The sequence below is a fragment of the Bos javanicus genome, chromosome 3, assembly GCF_032452875.1.
Source record: "Bos javanicus breed banteng chromosome 3, ARS-OSU_banteng_1.0, whole genome shotgun sequence".
NCBI classification, from domain to species: Eukaryota; Metazoa; Chordata; class Mammalia; order Artiodactyla; family Bovidae; genus Bos; species Bos javanicus.
The window spans coordinates 34,732,746-34,753,400 of record NC_083870.1 but is presented as its reverse complement, the minus strand read 5'-3'; the positions used below and the strand labels follow the sequence as shown (position 1 = coordinate 34,753,400).

The 20,655-nt window shown below is 40.0% G+C and overlaps 1 protein-coding gene across 4 annotated transcripts in view; it reads right to left on the bottom strand.

The window, feature by feature from the left end:
- The window catches only part of CLCC1 (chloride channel CLIC like 1), a 33,155-nt gene that overhangs the window by 9,671 nt on the left and 2,829 nt on the right, over window positions 1-20,655 (bottom strand). For 3 of the 4 annotated variants that reach the window (XM_061410990.1, XM_061410993.1, XM_061410992.1), the window contains exons 2-7: window positions 7,262-7,402; window positions 6,755-6,856; window positions 4,079-4,186; window positions 1,846-2,067; window positions 1,471-1,611; window positions 36-129 (exon numbers count right to left, since the gene is read on the bottom strand). In XM_061410990.1, the coding sequence (XP_061266974.1) occupies window positions 36-129; window positions 1,471-1,611; window positions 1,846-2,067; window positions 4,079-4,186; window positions 6,755-6,856; window positions 7,262-7,390 (796 nt within the window). In that variant the 5' untranslated portion in view covers window positions 7,391-7,402. The remainder of the gene's footprint in view (window positions 1-35; window positions 130-1,470; window positions 1,612-1,845; window positions 2,068-4,078; window positions 4,187-6,754; window positions 6,857-7,261; window positions 7,403-20,655) is intronic. The other variant, XM_061410991.1, reaches the window with a different exon arrangement.

Here is a 20,655-nt window from a genome sequence, read left to right as displayed (position 1 = left end):
TACTCAAAATAAAGCCAAGAGAACCAATATCTTACCCCAGAGACTTCCACTCCAGTTCATCTTCTCAGCACATACATTGTTAAGTGGCTCCATCTTGGCAACTTCAGCCTGATGCTGGGCAAAAGCGAGCTGACCAACACCAAAGGGAACCATGAGAGGCTACTAACAATAAAGATTATGCCTACTCACCCTAAAAACCACACTTCAAAGCGTGTCTTCACCATTCATCCAAACCAGATTATTTAAAAATTTTTCACAGAAAAAAATACATATTATTTTAAAAGAGTGGCTCTTTTCAACTCACGGCAAAACACATTCAATTGGTAAAGAACTAACTACAATTGCCTTCTTTTAAAATAATTATGAGGAGGAATTCTAGAAAACCTTTTTACTGAGAAGATTGTTTTAAAAATTAGTTCAAATATAGCTCACGTCATGCGCCAAAACATAACTATACATATTAAGTGCCTACTCACTCTCCCAAACAATTCATGACAAAATGGTGTTTTGCTTTGAATGATTTTCAGCACAAATGGCCAAAATGTCTTTTATAAATCAAAGCCTTGGGGGAAATCACAGATAATTTTCAACCAAACTTTCTTCCTTCCTCTAATTTGTAAATAATTGGTTCTAGAAGCTACAGAACTTAGAGAGAAAGGTTAAAGAAATATCACAAAGATTTAATCAGATGAATTCACTGAAAATAGCTGGCCACTTGACTCATTAAAAGGTCTAAAATTTTTCTTCAATGATTATGCTAGTTTGACAGGAACAATATGTCAATTTGTCACGAAAAATAATGCTTCGTTCAAATGTTAATATATAATGTGGTCCTGATTTTTAAAGAATAAAAATTTGGGAAAGTTTATAAATACCTCACAACATCAACAGTGGTTATCTTTAGGTGGTAAAATTATAGACTTTTTTTGGGGGGCCACTCTATACAACTTGCAGGATTCTTAGTTCCCCAAACTGGATACCTGGCAGTGAGAACACCGACTCCTAATCATTGGACCACCAGGAAATTCCCTAGACAATTTTTAAAAAATTAAATTTCTCTGTATTTTTCTATCCTTTCTATATTCTCTGCTATAAATACACCATTCTTATAGTCATAAAATAATCTAACTTTAGAAAATAGTATTTTGGCATCATTTCTAGCAAAGAATAAAAAAGACATACCCCAAGTTACCAACATGAGAATTTTTTACTTCTCTACATAACTCTATTCTAATTTAGCTGTCCAGATGCCACACATAAGCAGGATGAAAATCAGGACTGCACATTTCCCTCCACTAACTTGGTCAAGGACCCAAAAAACCAGGGACATCTGAGCAGCTGCCAATTTCCTCACCAACACTCCAATCACTGCCTCACACCCTCACCCGAGGTTACACTAGCTCTAAATAGCTTAGTCTCCTATTATGAAATAACACTTTAGAGTTTTAGAAACTTCTACTTATATATTACCTTATATAAATACATCCAATTCCATCCCAAACTGATGAGAAAACTAATGAAAAAAACACGTTTCAACTGGGTGTACCAACGAACATAGGTCCAGAGCTCAGTAGCTACTAACGCCACGATGCAGAGCAGACACAGAAGCACCTGGAAACAGAAACACAGAGTCACTGCCAAGCCATCCTTCCCATTGAAAAGAGCTGACTGAGAGCAAAGAAAAAGAACTGGACTTGAATACACAAAATCATTTGTACCACTGTGCTGCATGTTCATCAAGCCAGTATCAGTGACTTAGCGTGAGTTCTCAATATAATTACGGTGAAGTTTTTAAAGTATTTTAAAAAGTAAACTGTTAATCAGGTGCCCCTCATCCCATCTTACCATGAACACATTATACGGATCCACTCCAAAAAATTCTTCAAATCGCCACTTCCATGTTTCAAAATCATGAAACTTAAAATTAATTAAAATATCACTTAGTGCATCATCCAAGGCACCTGGCTTCCAATCCTCTCCACTGAGAAACTTTTGTATTTCTAACAAGGTTTGTCTTTTAAGGATAATCTCGGCATCATAATGCATGTCATCTTTGTTTTCATCAGGCTGAATTAAATTTGCCAAAAAAAAAAAAAAAAACAGAAAAGGAGAATTTTATCATTACTCAATGAAACATTAAGATAAAACCGACTTGGAACTAAATATATAACTAGTTCATGATATTTCCCAGGTATAAAATAAGAATAATAACATCTACCTGTCTGTCTCACAGGCCAACATGAAAACCAAAGATAATAAACATGAAAAACATTTCAAAAGTACAAAATTTTCAAATTTAAAACATGTTTTTAAAATTATAAAACATTTCAAAATTATAAAACTCTATGCAAGTAACATACAGTACATTTTACTAAATTATAGTTGATTCCTGCTATCTGTAGTACTTACATTCTATAAAGTCACCTTGAACCAGTTAGCAAATACTGAACCATGGTTCCTAAAGGAAATATGGGCTTAGTTTCCTGCACCCATATTTTCATCAACCAATCAATTCATAACCTTTTTATGTTACTGTTTAAAGACACCTAATACACACTGTGGATCCATTAACACCAAGCTCATAGCCAACAGCACTGTGACTCGCGACTGAACTGAACTTATCTAACAAGGGTATTTCTCTCTAAGGCACAGCTCAGCCTCCCTGTGCTTAGGATCACTAGACAGCAAAACACTTGGGAGATTTTTAAACAGCAAAAGTTTAAAAATTAGAAAATAGCCTGAAAAGATAACACGAGAGCTGAAAATGGCCTTGTTTCACCTCAACTGAAAGTGGGCTCATCAGGCAACGCAAATGTTTTGCCACTCTGAGCATGTCTGAGGGTGACACAAAAGCAGGAGTACTGATTCTGAGGTTACAAATAAAGTTTAGTATTCAAAATATTACACAATTTGAATCCACAAATAGTGAGGATAAACTATCATTATTTTATGATTCAGTTTATGACTTTCCATTTGCTGACACAGCTTTCAAACAGCCTAAAATTTAGAGTGTAAAAATAAGAAAAACAAAAAGGATCTCAAAAAGCAGCAAAATCTGGGCTTCCACGAACATACATGACAGGCACAACTATCTTTATTAGTGCGAGTACAGGTTAGCAAAATCTCTATAAACATTAAACAGTTCACATAAGAGAAAATTATCTTTTCTAACAGTAAATACTGATTTTTATATTACAAAGTAGGTATAAAATGAGAAAAACCCAAGTGTCATGTAATATCACAAATCATCAGTAAGTATAAAAAAATAGTCACTGATTAAATATTTCTAAAAAACCAAAACTATTCCAAGCTTCTCCATCTTGAGTATTTTCTAGCTCCATTTGTTTCCTCGTCTATCAAACAGACTCTTTTCCACCTTGCACTTGTTGTAAGACTCTAACTGAAGGTTATACATATGATTACATCTGCTTTTACATCTCCAAAATAATGTGGGATCATTGCTCATTTTAACCTTCCCTTTTTTAAAGTTTTCTAGATGTTTCAACTCCCTGAAGGGAAAACAATGACTCGAAAAAATGGAATCTTAATATTAATCATGAACAATATGTCCATGACATGTAATTCTATAAAGCAGCCCTTGCCACAATAAACAGCTAGGGGAAAAATCTTAAAACCCACTTTTCTTTTTCTCAATATGTAATGATATTACATCATTTGAACAAGAAAGTGTGGAAATGATAGAAAAGAACTAAGGACTGGAATAGAATTTCCTTACCAAGTCATGAGTTTAAGTTTGCAACTGATCAGCAAAGTTCAAATAGCAAATTTAAAACAATCTCCCTCTCCCCGCAACTCAATTAGGTGGTACAGCAGTGCACAGAGTAAGTAAATCCCCATGAACTATAAGAAAGAGCAGAAGGGTCAGCACTGCTCACTTGCCTTCCACCAAACCAGCAGGCCGCTACCTTCAATCCTGCATGATTAAGGTTTTGGTAAAAGGGCGAGTCAGGTATTCTCTGTTGAAGCATAATGATGCTTTATCACTGCTGACATAATGTGAGATTAACACACAACAAAAATATCCACTACACTGATTAGTATCACATCAAATACTCACAAGTCCAAGCTTTTTGGTTTCAATCAAAATCTTATTTAAGTATCTCCTAAAAACCGGATTGCTTTGACTTTCATAGTCTTTTCTCTTTTGCTTTTCACATTCATCGATCTGCACCACAAAACAAATACATTAGTTAGTGTCAGAGTTTAATGTAAGGGTCAAGTTTCTAGACTAGTGGCCCCATCAAGGTCAAAGTAAGGAGCTGGTTATGTTCATCAAGCTTGATTAAAATGTAGAGCTGGCCTGCTTTCTGTGGGTTCTCTTTGCAAAGAGTAGGCAACAAAAGAGCACCAGGAGTCCCATACTGCACCAACCGGCAGTTTTCTTGCTGACTTTCAGCAGTAAAGCTGAATATCATGAAACAAGGAAGCAGAGATGTGGATAAGCAGAACATTTGGACCAATCTGCCCCTTCCTAATTCCAAAGTAATGATTTAAAGAAAAAAGGAAAAGGGGAGAAAAAAAACAGAAAGAGAGCACAGCCAAACAAAAACAGAGGCAACATGCAGCTAGAAGATGAAGGACACAGCAAAGATTTTCTTGAATGTGTGTATTACTTTTTGGCCTTTTACTGATTTTTCCTGCCAACTATCAATCATGCCCTACCAAATGGCAGGAATACTTTGGCCACCTGAGGCGAAGAACTGACTCCTTGGAAAAGACCCTGATGCTGGGAAAGATTGAAGGCAGGAGAAGAAGTGGACAACAGAGGATGAGATGGTTGGATGGCACCATCGACTCAAAGGACATGAGTTTGAACAATTAGTTGGTGATGGACAGGGAAGCCTGGCGTGCTGCAGTCTATGGGGTCGCAAAGAGTTGGACACGACTGAGCAACTGAACTAAGGCCTCTCCAGACGTCCACACACGGCAGCCCGTCTGCACAGAATCCCTCATGAGGACAGACTTCCTCTGAACTCAGGTCTATAATCACCAGAGCGGCTAAGTTTCTGAGTGAGGGTAGTGCACGTCGTAAGACATTTAGAACCTGCGATAAGCAACTTCCACTTATTACTTGAGTGTGGACCACAAGCTGAGTGGAGCACTGGAATGGGCTTCAGATGATAAACACGTAAGAACTGAGCAGCACACACAGACCCAGGACAGAATGACACTCAAGAAGTCACAGGGCACTCCTCAGCTTTTAGGCAAGGTTTACAAACCTTAACATTTTTAAATTTCTTTTTAAGAGTAAAAAAAAATTTTTTAAACAAAGACTAAAGACTTCATTTTACTAATCATGTTTTTACAATGTCAGACCCAAAGTCACAAACAATGGAATGAAAAATTTCAGTAAAAGGGCATTTCTCCATTTCCTACCAGGCAGCCAAATTAGCTCACTACACTACAAAATGCAGTTAAGACTGAAGCAAATTTTATCCAAGCCTTTCTTTGCTAGCACTCAGATGAGACAACATTCACATTTGGTAAGAACCACAAGCAGCTGCTTATAGACCTCACTGGGATACATCTGGATCTCAATTAGCAAGCTCTCCCAGCCTCTCAAGCTGGAACCCTCCCCCATTCACTCTCGCTCTTCCCTATTCCTCAACCACCACAACTTGCCTATTCTACCACAGAAAAGTTTTCTCTTCACCCCGTCACAGCCTCAGGGTGAGCCTTCAGCGCTGCTGCACCTCTGCCATCCCCCATCCCAGCCTCCTCCACGCTGCCGCCAGCACCCTGCTTCAAAACCAACAGAGGTGGGTTCTTGCAGCATAACCCAAACAACTCAACCAACCAACAATCTTGACTTACTTCCTTTCTCAAACTCTACTGCAGCCACAGAAATAAAAGGACTGAATAAATGAAATAAGAGTTACCACACACCAGATTATAATAATCCCTTATATTTGTAGGAGCAACTGTTACGCTTATAAGCTAGCAGCAGAGACATTTCTTCATTTGCTATACTTGTCATGAGTTACTACAGTCCAGCATTGTGACAGGTGATAGAGCATCAAGAATGAGTAAATTATTCTTTGTTCCAAGAAACGTTCAGCCTGGTAAAGAAATAATTACAACATAGTGAGATAAATGTTATTACAGGAAAATAAAAGTACAATTTTTAAAAATTCAAGGCCAGAGTAAAGAGAAACCAAGGCTAGGGTAATTAAAGAAAAAAAATTATTTATATATTTGTAAATTGTACTTCAGATAGAAACACAAGTTCAGTTCAGTCGCTCAGTCGTGTCCGACTCTTTGCAACCCCAGGAATCGCAGCACGCCAGGCCTCCCTGTCCATCACCAACTCCCAGAGTTCACTCACACTCATGTCCATCGAGTTGGTGATGCCATCCAGCCATCTCATCCTCTGTCGTCCCCTTCTCCTCCTGCCCCCAATCCCTCCCAGCATCAGAGTCTTTTCCAATGAGTCAACTCTTCGCATGAGGTGGCCAAAGTACTGGAGTTTCAGCTTTAGCATCATTCCTTCCAAAGAACACCCAGGACTGATCTTCTTCAGAATGGACTGGTTGGATCTCCTTGCAGTCCCAGGGACTCTCAAGAGTCTTCTCCAACACCACAGTTCAAAAGCATTAATTCTTTAGCACTCAGCTTTCTTCACAGTCCAACTCTCACATCCATACAAACACAAGAAATGTTAGCAAAGACAGAAAACACAGAACAATTTAACATACTATAAGTAATACAAAAATCATGAATAAAAAATCCTAACCTTATAAGTTAAAGAATCAAGTCTGTTGTAACATTCTGATAATTCATTAGCACATGACAAGTCAGGATTGACCTCTTCTTTCTCTGATACACCATATTTCACCTAAAGCAAAGCAGAGAGAGGTTTTATTTCTTTATAGTTCAGTTGTAAAAATAATCTACAGTTAGTGAAGACTACAATTTTGACTCCATCATTTTATGGCTTTGCTTGTTATATTCTTCAACTGTATTAAACCACCAAAAAAATAACAGCCTCAAATTTATATACTAGCTAAGAACTAAAATCAAATGGGTTTGCTTCTTGATCAGCTTTACATTCTAATCTGAAACAGAATTAAACAGGTGGGGTTGAAATCATCTTAGGCTAAGAGACAGGAAGATATTCTGCATGGTCATTAATCACTGACATAGGACTCTTTCACAGCTCTGTGAAAAACAATAACAAATGTAGACTATTTCCATCACAGGACTGGTAGGGTATTATACACACATGGATTTTTGTAAATACCTGAGATTTTCTCATTCTTCCTGAAGCAGCATCATAGTTAAGCATGTCTGTGGGATCAATCCATTCATCATCATGAGCATAAGCAGTTATCAGCCACAGACATTCACAGAGGAGCAGAGAATACAGCATCCTGCGTGAATGCTACAAAAATTAGCACATATATTGAAGTATGATTACTTTTAATAAAAACAACCTACTTCTAGTGTTAAGATAATGCTTCCTTTTTTTAATATAAATTTATTTAATTGGAGGCTAATTACTTTACAATATTGTATTGGTTTTGCCATACATCAACATGAATCCACCACCGGTATACACATGTTCACCATCCTGAACCCCCCGCTCCCACCTCCCTCCCCATACCATCCCTCTGGGTCGTAATAACTGAAATAAAAATACTTAGTAAAATGGTGTTTGTATATAAACACATACATACATGTGCACACAGTCTCATTGAGACTATATACATGTATATATTTTTTTTTCTAAATGATTTGGCAATTCCATTCTGAGGTATATACCCAAGAGAAGTGAAAATATATGTCAACACAAAAACCTGTACACAAACATTTACAGCTGCATTATTCACAATAGCCAAAGTGGAGAAACAACCCAAATGTCTATAAGCTAATGACTATCACACAGTGGATTATTATTAGGCCATAAAAAGGAATGAAGTATTGATCCATGCTACAACGTGGGAGAGTCTTGAAAACCTTGTTGTTCAGTCGCTAAGTCATGTCCAACTCTTTGTGACCCTATGGACTGTAGCCCACCAAGCTCCACTGAGGATACTGGACTGGATTGCTATTTCCTTCTCCAAGGAATCGTACCCACCCAGAGATCCAACCCCGCATCTCCTGAATTAGCAGGTGGGTTCTTCACTGCTGAGCCCCCATTATGCCATGTGAAAAAAGCCAGTCACCAGAAACCATATATTATGATTCCACTGACATGAACTGTCCAGAATAGGAAAGTCTACAGAGACTGGTAAGTGGATATAAGAGACTGAGGATATAAGAGACACAGGGGTGGTAGTTAAGTGGTACAGAGCTTTTGTTCTGATTGAAGTATAGTTGATCTACAATGTTGTGTTAGCTTCTGCTGTGTAGCAAAGTGATTCAGTATATATATGCATACATTCCATTTTGTATTCTTTTCCATTATGGTTTACCACAGGATATTGAATATAGTTCCCTGTGCTAAACAGTAGAACCTTGTTATTTATCCATTCTATGTATTAATATAATAGTCTGTCTTGCTCACCCCGAACTCCCAATCCATCCCTCCCCCAACTCCCTGCCCCCTGGCAACCACAAGTCTTCCCTCTATATCTGTGAGCTGTTTACAGGGTTTCTATTTGAGGTGATGAAAAGTGATCTAAAATTAACTGTGGAAATGGTTGTGCATTATCTGTGAATATACCAAAAAAACTGAACTATACAATTTAAATGGATGAATTGTACAGTATATGAATAATTTCTCAGTAAAGCTGTGGGAAATGGGAAACTTAAAAAGGTGCAAAATTAAGATCCAAATGAGGTGACTAAACTCTCAGAGAAAATAGCTTGTTTCATCTAAGCCTCTGCATAAACACTGTCAAATTGTTTCAACACACTATCTTCTCTATTCAACGTTGTCCAATACAGCAGCCATTAGCCACACGTGGCTATTTAAATTAAAATTACACTGCAAATTATTTCCTTATTCTCACTAGCTGCATTTCAAGTGCTCAATTGCCACCTATGGCTAGTGGCTTCCAAACTGGGCAGAGTGGCTTCCAAACTGGACAGTGCAGATACAGAGCATTACCATCACTGCAGAATGTTCTGTCAAACAGCCTCTGTGAATAAGGATCAGGTGAGGGAGTTCCAAGATGGGAATGCCCTGGGCCCTGCCCAGTAATGGCTTACAGTGTAGTTGTAGGAATAAAAGTAACTTCAGGCTAAACCAAACACTTCTTTGTGTTCCTGGTGTGCTGTTTCTTCTTCTAGCATAACACAGACTGAAATTAACCACTTACTGGTCAGTCTCGTCCCTTGCCACAAAGGCTCTCAATCCTGCATTAGAATCACCTGGGAAGTTTCTAAATTTTCCAATCTTATGGCCACCTCCCAAGTCAATTAAATCAGAATCTCTAGGTGAGGAACCACTGTCTACAAATCGGCACTGGCCTGTCAACTACAAACACGCACTTGCCAAAAGCATTTGCCAGTGACTGAAAAACAACAGGGGTGTTCGCCATCTGCCTCTGCAAAGACCAAACCCTGTGCTGCTGCAGCTGCAAACCTTCAACAGCCCCTGCGGGGAATTCAGGGCAGAGAATGAGGCGCTCTGAGCTCCAGGGAAATGGTGGAAGAGGTCTTCAGACAGATATTTTCGGGAACTGAGTTCATGATCCCAATCCTTGCATCTCCTCGTTATCTAGAAAAGCACTAAATCCCTTCGTGGTGACATCAGCTCCTTGTGACTAGCAGAAAACCTTTTGTAAAGTAAGCACCTGATTGCACTGAACTCCCCCTGCATCAAAATCATATATTTACCTTCCCCTGGGGGTTTCCCTGGTGCCTCAGATGGTAAAGAATCTGCCTGCAATGCAGGAGATCCAGGTTCGATCCCTGGGTTGGGAAGATCCCCTGGAGAAGGGAATGGCAATCCACTCTAGTATTCCTGCCTGGAGAATTCCAGGGACAGAGGAGCCTGGAGGGCCTCTTTGGAGCAATCTCTCAGAGCTACCTGAGGTGCTGTCTCTTGGCTGCAGTTCTCATTTTGTCCTAAATAAAACTTAACTCACAACTCTCACGCTGTGCATCTTTTTAGTCAAAACCAAGTGTAGGGATTTTCAAAGCTCCCCTGCTGGTTCCATCACACAATGAAGGTAGAAAACCACAGCACTATAGTCTGAACTCTTTCAGGGAAGGTTAACTCCTTACTTAAGTCTGAATTCACCTTCCTAATGCCCTCTCCTCCATCTTGCCTCACCCCTCTCTAAACCCAACAACCAGCCCAGTGGCCAGCAAGTGAAAGACACTCAGTAATGTAAGCAGCAAATGCAAACAATCAAGGCCTCAGCAAGGATTCAGAGCAGAGCTTCAAGGGCTGAAAGGATGAAATAGCACATCTGACTGGGAACAACCGGGAAGATTTCATGGAATGGGCATGGCAAATAGACTTTGTAGTATGGGCAGCATTCTAAGAGTGCAAGACATGGGAGGCAGAAAGCAACATGTTCGTCTCAGAAACCGCAAACACGAGGACGCACATGGTGGAACACAGAGTTGGAGAGGTGGGCTGTGATGACTCTGCCAAAGTAAAAAGCTTGTAACTAACTTTACCTGCTAACAATAGTTTTCAAGGGGGATGGGAACTATATTTGGGGAAGATGAAACCAGAATTAAATGTACACTCAGTTCAAAAGGAGGCTGAAGTAGAAAAGGATGTTGATCTGAAAGAGTTGTGGCAATGAGACCAGAAACAACCCCCCAGACACATTTTAAAGATTAATTCTAGAGACCTTGGCAGCTGGATGCACGTAGAAGGAAAAAAGGAGAACAATGACAGACAGGGCTGTAAGATTTCAAGGCCCACCATCAACAAAAACGGTGATACCATTAACTTCAAGAAACTGAGAATGAGAATACAGCCTGGGGAAGAGTTCAGCACTCCTTTGTTCAACATTTACAAAATAGCTGCTGGATTCTACGCACTGTCGTGATGGGGCTAACAGGAAGCTAGACCAGTCAGGTCGTCTTTAAGAAACTTACATTCTAGTGGCGGATGACAATAAATTGACAAAAAATTAATTTCAGATAGTGATAAGTCCTATGAGGAAAATAACACAAGATAAAGGTGTAGATGGCCTGGCCTACCCTATACCAGGATCAGCTGCTTCTACTTTACTACTTTGGAAGACATGCTTTTGGGGACTCTCCCTTGGAACTCAGCCACCAGGCTGTGAAAAGGTTAAGTCACCAGGAGACCCCACGTGTCAGGGCACACTGATCTCCCAGTTGGCAGCCAACATCAACAACCAGTCATGTAGGTGAGTCCTCTTGGTGGATCCAGTCCAATCCCTTGATAACTGACTTGGTGATCTGCCACCATCATGTGGGAAAAAATGACTACCCAGCTGAGTCCAACAGAGTCCATAAGCCACAGAATTATGAGATGAGAAAATGGTTGTTTAAAGCCTCTAAACTTTGGGGTGGTTTGTTACACAGTGGTACATAACCACATTATTAGGCAGAAAAATAATAAACGAACTGTAGAAAGATTCAGGAAAAGAAAATTCAGAGAGAGAAGATAGCAAGCATAAAGGCCCAGGTAGGGATTATGTTTGACGTATTCAAAGAATGGGTAAGAAGGCTAGAACAACTGTTTTTTTACACCATGAGGTTGTGCTATGCACATTAACACAGAAATGCACTGCAGAGATTGCTGGTAAATTGGATGAGAAAAGATTGAGGATGATGTCAAGGTTTGTGAACTACGTCTTGTGAATGAGCTGGAGGGGAGAAGGGGAATAGGCCATAGTAACGAGTATGGTTTTTACTTAAGTGTAACAGGAAGTCAGCCACTAGAGAGTTTTAAGCACAAAAATGATAGAATCAGGATTCCATTTTAAAATCACTGGGGCTGCTATGTGGGAGCAGGAACAGAAGGGCAAAAGCAGAAAACTAGAAAGAAGACATGTGGCAAAGCCCAGCTAACAGGTCACCAAGCACATTACTTCTTCTTTCTGAACACATGGTAACAAGTGGTGTCTTCCAGTTAAGTATGTGACAATTAAGTCCTGGTCAGCACAACAGCAGTGGAAGAAATATGCACCACATCTGTGAAAGCCTCCCTGCTTGAACTTCCATCAGCTGTCCCCCAAGCCCCCACCAGGCAATGGGGAGGACACTGAGCCCTAGAGGAGGGCAGCTTGACTATGGAAGGAGCTTGGACCCTAAACAACCACATGCAAGGCCATCTATTAAGTGGGAACATGTTTTTTGACTTTCACGTGAATGAAAATTAATTTATTTTAGGGTAAGTCCTAAGATTTGAGGGGTTGGTTTTTTAATACCATCTTGTGCTACTGTAATTAATATAGAAATGCACTGCAGAAATTCTGGTAAATTGGATGTAAGAAGTAAGGACAAGAAAAGATACAGGATGATGTTAAGGTTTGTGACCAGAGCAACAGGGAGAATGGGAAAAGACTGAAGGACACTCAGGTGGGCAGACAACAAGTTCTGATATATCAAGAGTTCTGCTTCAGACACAGTACATTTCAATTGTTTACTGATAACCACATAGAGATGTCCCATCTCTCCTTACCAGTATGGTGGTAAGGAGAGAAGTGGATCTACAGAAATACAGGTGACAGCCTTCAAGATGTAGCTTAGCTATTTCAAATCCTAAAAGATGAAGCTGTTAAAGTGCCACACTCAATATGCCAGCAAATTTGGAAAACTCAGTAGTGGCCACAGGACTGGAAAAGGTCAGTTTACATTCCAATCCCAAAGAAGGGCAATGCCAAAGAATGTTCAAACTACCACACAGCTGCACTCATTTCACCTTCTAGCAAGGTAATGCTCAAAATCCTTCATGTCAGGCTTCAACAGTACATGAATCGAGAACTTCCAGATGTACAAACTGGATTTAGGAAGGCAAAGAAACCAGAAATCAAACTGCCAACATCCATTGGATCATAGAAAAAAAGAATTCCAGAAAAACATCTACTTCTGTTTCACTGACTATGTTAAAGCCTGTCACAGCTTTTGTGTAAGTGAAAGCAAAAGTGAAGTCCCTCAGTCGTGTCCGACTCTTTGCTACCCCATGGACTGTAGCCCACCAGGCTCCTCAGTCCATGGAATTTTCCAGGCAAGAGTACTGGAGTACGGTGCCATTTCCTTCTCCAGGGGATCTTCCCAACCCAGGGATCAACCCGGGTCTCCCGCACTGCAGGTAGATGCTTTACTGTGTGGATCACAACAAACTGTGGAAAATTTTTAAAGAGATGGGAATACCAGACCACCTTACCTGCCTCCTGAGAAACCTATATGCAGGTCAAGAAGCAACACTGAATGGAGAGTAACATGGAAACATACATTACCATACGTAAAATAGACAGCCAAAGGGAATTTGCTGTATGACTCAGGGAGCTCAAACTTGGGCTCTGTAACAACTTGGAGGAGTGGGATGGGGAGGGAGGAGACGTATGTATACCTATGGTTGATTAATGTTGATGTTTGGCAGAAACCAACACAATACTGTAAAGCAATTATCCTTCAATTAAAAAAAAACTACAAAAAAAAAAGTGAGAACTGGACATGGAACAACGGACTGGTTCAAAATTAGGAAAGGAGAACATCAAGGCTGTATATTGTCACTCTGCTTATTTAACTTATATGCAGAGTACATCATGCGAAATGCCAGGCTGGATGAAGCTCAGGCTGAAATCAAGACTGCCAGGAGAAATATCAATAACCTCAGATATGCAGATGACACCACCCGAACGGCAGAAAGTGAAAAGGAACTAAAGAGCCTCTTGATGAAAGTGAAAGAGGAAGAGTGAAAAAGCTGGCTTAAAGCTCAACAGCGAAAAATGAAATCACGACATTCAGTCCCATGACTTCAAGGCAAATAGATGGGGAAACACTGGAAACAATGAGAGGCTTTATTTTGGGGGGCTCCAAAATCACTGCAGATAGTGACTGCAGCCATGAAATTAAAAGACGCTTGCTCCTTGGAAGAAAAGCTATGACTAACTTAGAGAGCTTATTAAAAAGCAGAGACATTACTTTGCCAACAAAGGTCTGTCTGGTCAAAGCTATGGTTTTTCCAATAGTTACATATGGATGTGAGAGCAGGACCATAAAGAAGGCTGATCGCCGAAGAATTGATGCTTTCGAACTATGGTACTGGAGGAAACTCTTGAGAGTCCCTTGAACAGCAAGGAGATCAATGCAGTCAATCCTAAAGGAAATCAACCCTGAATATTCATTGGAAAGGCTGATGCTGAAGCTGAAGTTCCAATACTTTGGCCACCTGATGTGAAGAGCTGATTCACTGGAAAAGACCCTGATGCTGGGAAAGATTGAGGGCAGGAGGAGAAGGCGATGACACAGGATGAGGTGGTTGGATGGCATCACCGACTCAATGGACACAAGTTTGAGCAAGCTCTGGGAGTTGGTGATGAACAGGGAAGCCTGGCACGCTCTCTGTAGTTCATGGGGTCGCAAAGAGTCGGACACGACTGAGCAACTGAACAACAAAGATGTAGATGAGATGGATAAACCATGGACTGGCTAAGATCACCACAGGATCTATTATGAAGATAAAAGACTGAGACCTGGAGCATGCCAACACTTGGAGGTTGGAGAGAACAAGCGGATGCTAATAAGAGATGGGTGAGGCAGGAGGAAGACCAGGAGAGGCTGTTATTCCAGAAGCCAAGTGAAGAAAAATGGGAACAGATAACTGTATCAAATGCTGCTGAAAGATCAAGTGATCAGAGGACAACAAAATGACCCCACCTATCAGCAGATAATTGTATTAAACTTTACTGAGCAAGGCCATGCACACCAGAGCAAGACCCAGTTTTCCCCACAGCCAGTCCCTCCCATCAGAAAGCTTATACAAGCCTCTTAGCCTCATCCATCAAAGGGCAAACAGAAGAAGCAAGAACCATAATCCCACAGGAGCTGGAGCAAAAATCACATTACAGAAAGTTAATTAGGATGTAAAAACAGAAAGTTATGTCCCAGATGAAGGGACAAGATAAAACCCCAGAAAAGAAACTAAATGAAGTGGAGATAGGCAACCTTCCAGAAAAAGAATTCAGAATAATGATAGTGAAGATGATCCAGGAGCTCTGAAAACAATGGAGAAGATGCAAGAAATGTTTACCGAAGACCTAGAAGAACTAAAAAACAAAAAACAGAGATGAATAATACATTAGAAGAAATTAATAGCAGAATTACTGAGGCAGAAGAACGGATAAATGACCTGGAGGACAGAATGATGGAAATCACTGCCACGGAACAGAATATAGAGAAAAGAATGAAAAAAAGGAAGACAGCCTAACAGACCTCTGGGACAACATTAGATGCACCAACATTTGCACCATAGGGGTCCGAGAAGAAGAGAGAGAGAAAGGACCTGAGAAAATATTTGAAGAGATAATAGATGAAAACTTCCCTAACATGGGGAAGGAAATAGTCAACCAAGTCCAATAAGCACAGAGTTTCAAGCAGGACAAACCTAAGGAGGAACACACTGATACATACAGTAATCAAACTGACAAAAATTAAAGACAAAGTTAAAATATTAACAAGGAAAAACAACAAACAACACACAAGAGAATTCCCATAAGGTTATCAGCTGATTTCTCAACAGAAACTCTACAAGCCAGAAGGGAATGGCAGGATATATTGAAAGTGATGAAAGGGAAAAACCTACAACCAAGGATACTCTACCCAGCAAGACTCTCCTTCAAATCTGATGGAGAAATCAAAAGTTTTCCAGACAAGCAAAAGTTAAGAGAATTCAGTACCACCAAAGAAGCTTTATAACAAAAGCTAAAGGAACTTCTTCAGGCAGGAAACACAAGAGAAGGGGAAGACTTACAGAAAATAAACCCAAAAGAATTAAGAAAATGGTAATAGGATCATACATATCAATCACTACCTTAAATTTAAATGGATTAAATGCATCAACCAAAAGACACAGACTGGCTGAGCAGATGCAAACATGTACATATATGCATTTCCACTTACCACAGCACCCTGCTTGACTTTCCAAATTGTATGTAATTATTTTACACTGGGCTTCTCTGGTGGCTCAGATGGTAAAGAATCCGCCTGCAATACTGGAGATCTGGGTTCAATCCCTGGGTTGGGAAGATTCCCCCGGAGGAGGGCATGGCAACCCACTCCAGTATTCTTACCTGGACAGAGGAGCTTGGCAGGATCCATGGGGTCACAAAGAGTTGGATACAACTGAGTGACTAAGCACAGCACATGTTCCCATTATGGCTTGCAATTGTAATTATCTTTTTTTTTGGTCTGGCTATTGATTGTGAAAACTGATAAACATCTTTTACTATTGTGATTATGTAACTAGTACTCAATACCACTGTATCATGATTGGTCAACAGGAAAATAATAGAATTCTGTATCACCAAAACTACCATTTAATAGAAAAACCTTTAATCGCTTTTTAAAATCCTGATGCATAGCAGAATTATCTTGAAATTTTTTTGAAAAATACAAATGCTCAGGTATTGCTTTTTTTTTCCCCAGAGCTCCAGATGTTTTTAACTAGCAGCCATGTTTATTTTAAAAACAACTGGACCATATGATGATCTTTTACTTTTATCTAGTTTTACTTTCTCTATTTCATATTCAGTGCTCCCATTTCATTTAGATTATGTTTTCCAATTTCTCCATCTTTTTTTTGACGTTTTTTCTGAAGCCTTTAAGCAAGCACAGAAAAGCTTTTGTATTTATATTTATATATTTGGAGAAGGAAATGGCGACCCACTCCAGTATTCTTGCCTGGAGAATCCCAGGGACAGTGGAGCCTGGTGGGCTGCTGTCTATGGGGTCACACAGAGTCGGACACAACTGAAGCGACTTAGCAGCAGCATAGTATAGCATAATATATGTATATTATACTATACTAAATAGTATGCATAATATATATATTTTAGAAAACTTATTAATTTTGCCTAACTAAAAAATTTTTGACATTTTGATTCCACTCATTTGACTTAGTATGAATAGAATGCTAGATTTCTAATTTTAAAAAATAGATATGCAACAAGGGTTTACGGTATAGCACAGGGACCTATAGTCAATATCTTGTAATAATCTATAATGGAAAATAATCTGAAAAATAACATATGTGTATATGTGTAATGAATCACCTTGCTGTGCACCTGAAACACTGTAAGTCAGCTATACTTCAATAAAATATATATATTCAGAAAAAAAAAACAACTCGGACACTGCAACTCACAGGAGCATCCTGGCTGGTGACACACTGCTGTGCTGAGCTGATGAAACCCCTGGCCTCCATGAGGACACAAAAGCGCTGCACTCTCCCCCACAGACTTGCCCTGTCTGTCTCTTCATTTGGCTGATCTTCGTCTATATTCTTTATAATATAACCATTAACTGTAGTGCTTTCAGTCATTTTAGTGAATCATCCAATCTGATGGGGTTGTGGGAAGCACTCAATCTATAGTTAGTTGGTCAAAAGTACAGGTGGCCTCTAAGACCTGCATCTTATGTGGGGAAAGTCTTGTAACCTTATCTTGCGGGGTGTACACTAACTCTGGATAGGCAGTGTCAGAACTAAACTGGCGGACACCCAGTCTGAGAGAACTGGTATCAAAACAGACCCCTTTGAGTATTCAGCACAGTGCTGACCAATGCACGCATAAGATGAAAGTAGCTGAGGCCTGAGAAAGAACCACAGAAAGAATTCAATGCAAAAATAAAGAATAAAAAGAAATAAGAAAACATGTAATAGGGAAGATGATAAAACCAAAACTTGGTTCTTTGAAATGATGAATAAAACTGATAACCCTATATATAATAAGATTAACGAAGAAAAAGAGAAGGCCCCCAAAACCAGTATCAAAGAATGAAAACTCATTCATGATTAAAAGAAAACATTTAGCAAACCAAGAATAAAAGAAACTTTGTCAGAGTACTATAGCAAGCACTACACTTGGTAAATATTGAGACCCTTCCTTCTGCGATCAGGAATGAGACAAGGGAAAAGGTGCTGGAGGGCATCTAGGACACTGGCAATATTCTACTCCTTAACCCGGACAGTAATTACATAGGTGCTTGCTTTTTAGTAACTCGCTAAGGTGAACATAACCCACTCCAGTATTCTTGCCTGGAGAATCCCAATGGCCGGAGGAGCCTGGTGGGCCACAGTCCACGGGGCTGCAAAGAGTTGAACATGACTGAGCGACTATATATACATATGTATACATTATATATATGTGCACATTTTTTCCCTCTGTAAAGAGTATTGAGCATATGTATAAATCAATTTCATGTAGCTAACATGAAAGTGAGATAATTTAAACTAGTTTTGATAAATAATCTCAAAATTAATATTACCCTAGCTTAAAAGGTGGAGAAGGCAATGGCACCCCACTCCAATACTCTTGCCTGGAAAATCCCATGGACAGAGGAGCCTAGAAGGCTGCAGTCCATGGGATTGCTGAGGGTCAGACACGACTGAGCGACTTCACTTTCACTTTTCACCTTCATGCATTGGAGAAGGAAATGGCAACCCACTCCAGTGTTCTTGCCTGGAGAATCCCAGGGACGGGGGAGCCTGGTGGGCTGCCGTCTATGGGGTCGTACAGAGTTGGACACGACTGAAGCAACTTAGCAGCAGCAGCAAGCTGAACATTTGTATTTTACACACTTTTCTGTACGTATGTCTATTTCACATTTTACAAAAGGTTTTTTCCCCGCTATGGGAAAGACTAATTAAGCTACTGTTATGACCTAAACTATATCCCTCCATCCAAATTCGTATGTTGAAGTCCTAACCCCCAGTTCCTCAGAATATTTGAAGGCAGGATCTCTAAACAGGTGATTAAGTTAAAATGAGGTTATTAGCATGAGCCCTACTCCACTATGACTTGCGTCCTTGTAAGAGGAAATCTGGACACAGGCAGATCCGAGGGAGAATGACATGAAGACACAAAGAGAAGATGGCCACCTGCAAGCCAGAGAGACTACAGGAAACCCACTCTGCAGACACCTTGACCTTGGATTTGTAGCCTCCAAAACTGAGAAAAATTTCTGTCGTCTAAGCTGCCCAGTCTGGGGTACTCTGTCATGGTAGCCCTAGCAAACTAACACAAATTTCTTCAGACATAAAAAAACAAAGTCAACAACACACAGACTCTTGATATGTTAAAGAAGTTTACCTGCAATGAGGCAAGGTATGACTAAAAGAACCAAGGAGTATGAGGACTAATCAAGTATACTGATAAACTTAATAAACAACTGAGAGTTTTTGGAAAAAACTAACTTTTTATGTTTAAAAATGTGAAGTCAAAACACTAGATAACAATAATGATGGGAAAGGCATCCTAAGATCCCTCTGACGCTCCAGAGATACTTAGAAATACTGGATAACTGTATACTTTATTAGGGAAAAAAAGAGTTAAGCTAAGGAATAAAGCCTTGAGAAGATTCAAATATAAAAGAGGAGACTCAAGACTAATGACAGTAATAGAAGGCAAGCTAAAAACATGCAAAGTGTAGAAGCCAAGAGGGGCTTAATCTGAAGGAGGTGTTAGTCAACTATATTAAGTACTCCAGAGAAGCTGAGAAAAAGAAAGTCTGAAAAAAGTCACTGGATTGGTTAATTAGTTGGTCATCTGTGAAATGACTTTCATAAAATGACGAAGAGCCTAATTCTAAGCAGTTAAGAACTAAGTAGGTGAACAGAAAACACACTTGTGGTTGCCGACGGGAAGGGGGTGGGAGAGGGATGGAATGGGAGTTTGGGGTTAGCAGATGCAAGCTGCTATATCTGAAATGGATAAACCACAAGGTCCTACTCTATAGCACAGAGCGCTATACTCAGTATCCTATGATAAACCATAATGGAAAAGAAAAAAGTGTGTACATATATACGTATAACTGAATCACTCTTCTGTAGAGCAGAAACCAACACAACAATGTAAATCAACCATTTTCAATGAGAATAAAAGAACTAAGGAATTCCCTGGCAGTCCAGTGATTAGGACTCTGCACTTTCATTGCCATGGGCCGGGGATAAATCCCTGGTTAAGGAACTGCTGCTGCTACTGCTGCTAAGTCGCTTCAGTCGTGTCCGACTCTGTGCAACCCCACAGACGGCAGCCCACCAGGCTCCCCCGTCCCTGGGATTCTCCAGACAAGAACACTGGAGTGGGTTGCCATTTCCTAATCCAATGCATGAAAGTGAAAAGTCAAAGTGAAGTCGCTCAGTCGTGTCTGACTCTTAGCGACTTCATGGACTGCAGTCTACGAGGCTCCTCTGTCCATGGGATTTTCCAGGCAAGAGTACTGGAGTGGGGTGCCGTTGCCTTCCCCGGGTTAAGGAACTAAGATCCATCAAACTGCAAGGCGTGAGTAAAGGAAAAAAAAAGAACTAAGGGTAGCTGACAATGACAGTCTGAACTGAGCAGATATTCAGAAAAGACAGCAGTGTAAATCAAGGCTACACTTAATGATTTTCATAGGCAACGAGGTTTTACATGACTTCATCAATAGAGCTTTTCTGGTAGGACAGTTTGCCACCTGAGAGGCAGGTTTGATCCCTGGATCAGGAAGATCCCCTGGAGAAGGAAATGGCATCCCATTCCAGTATTCTTGCCT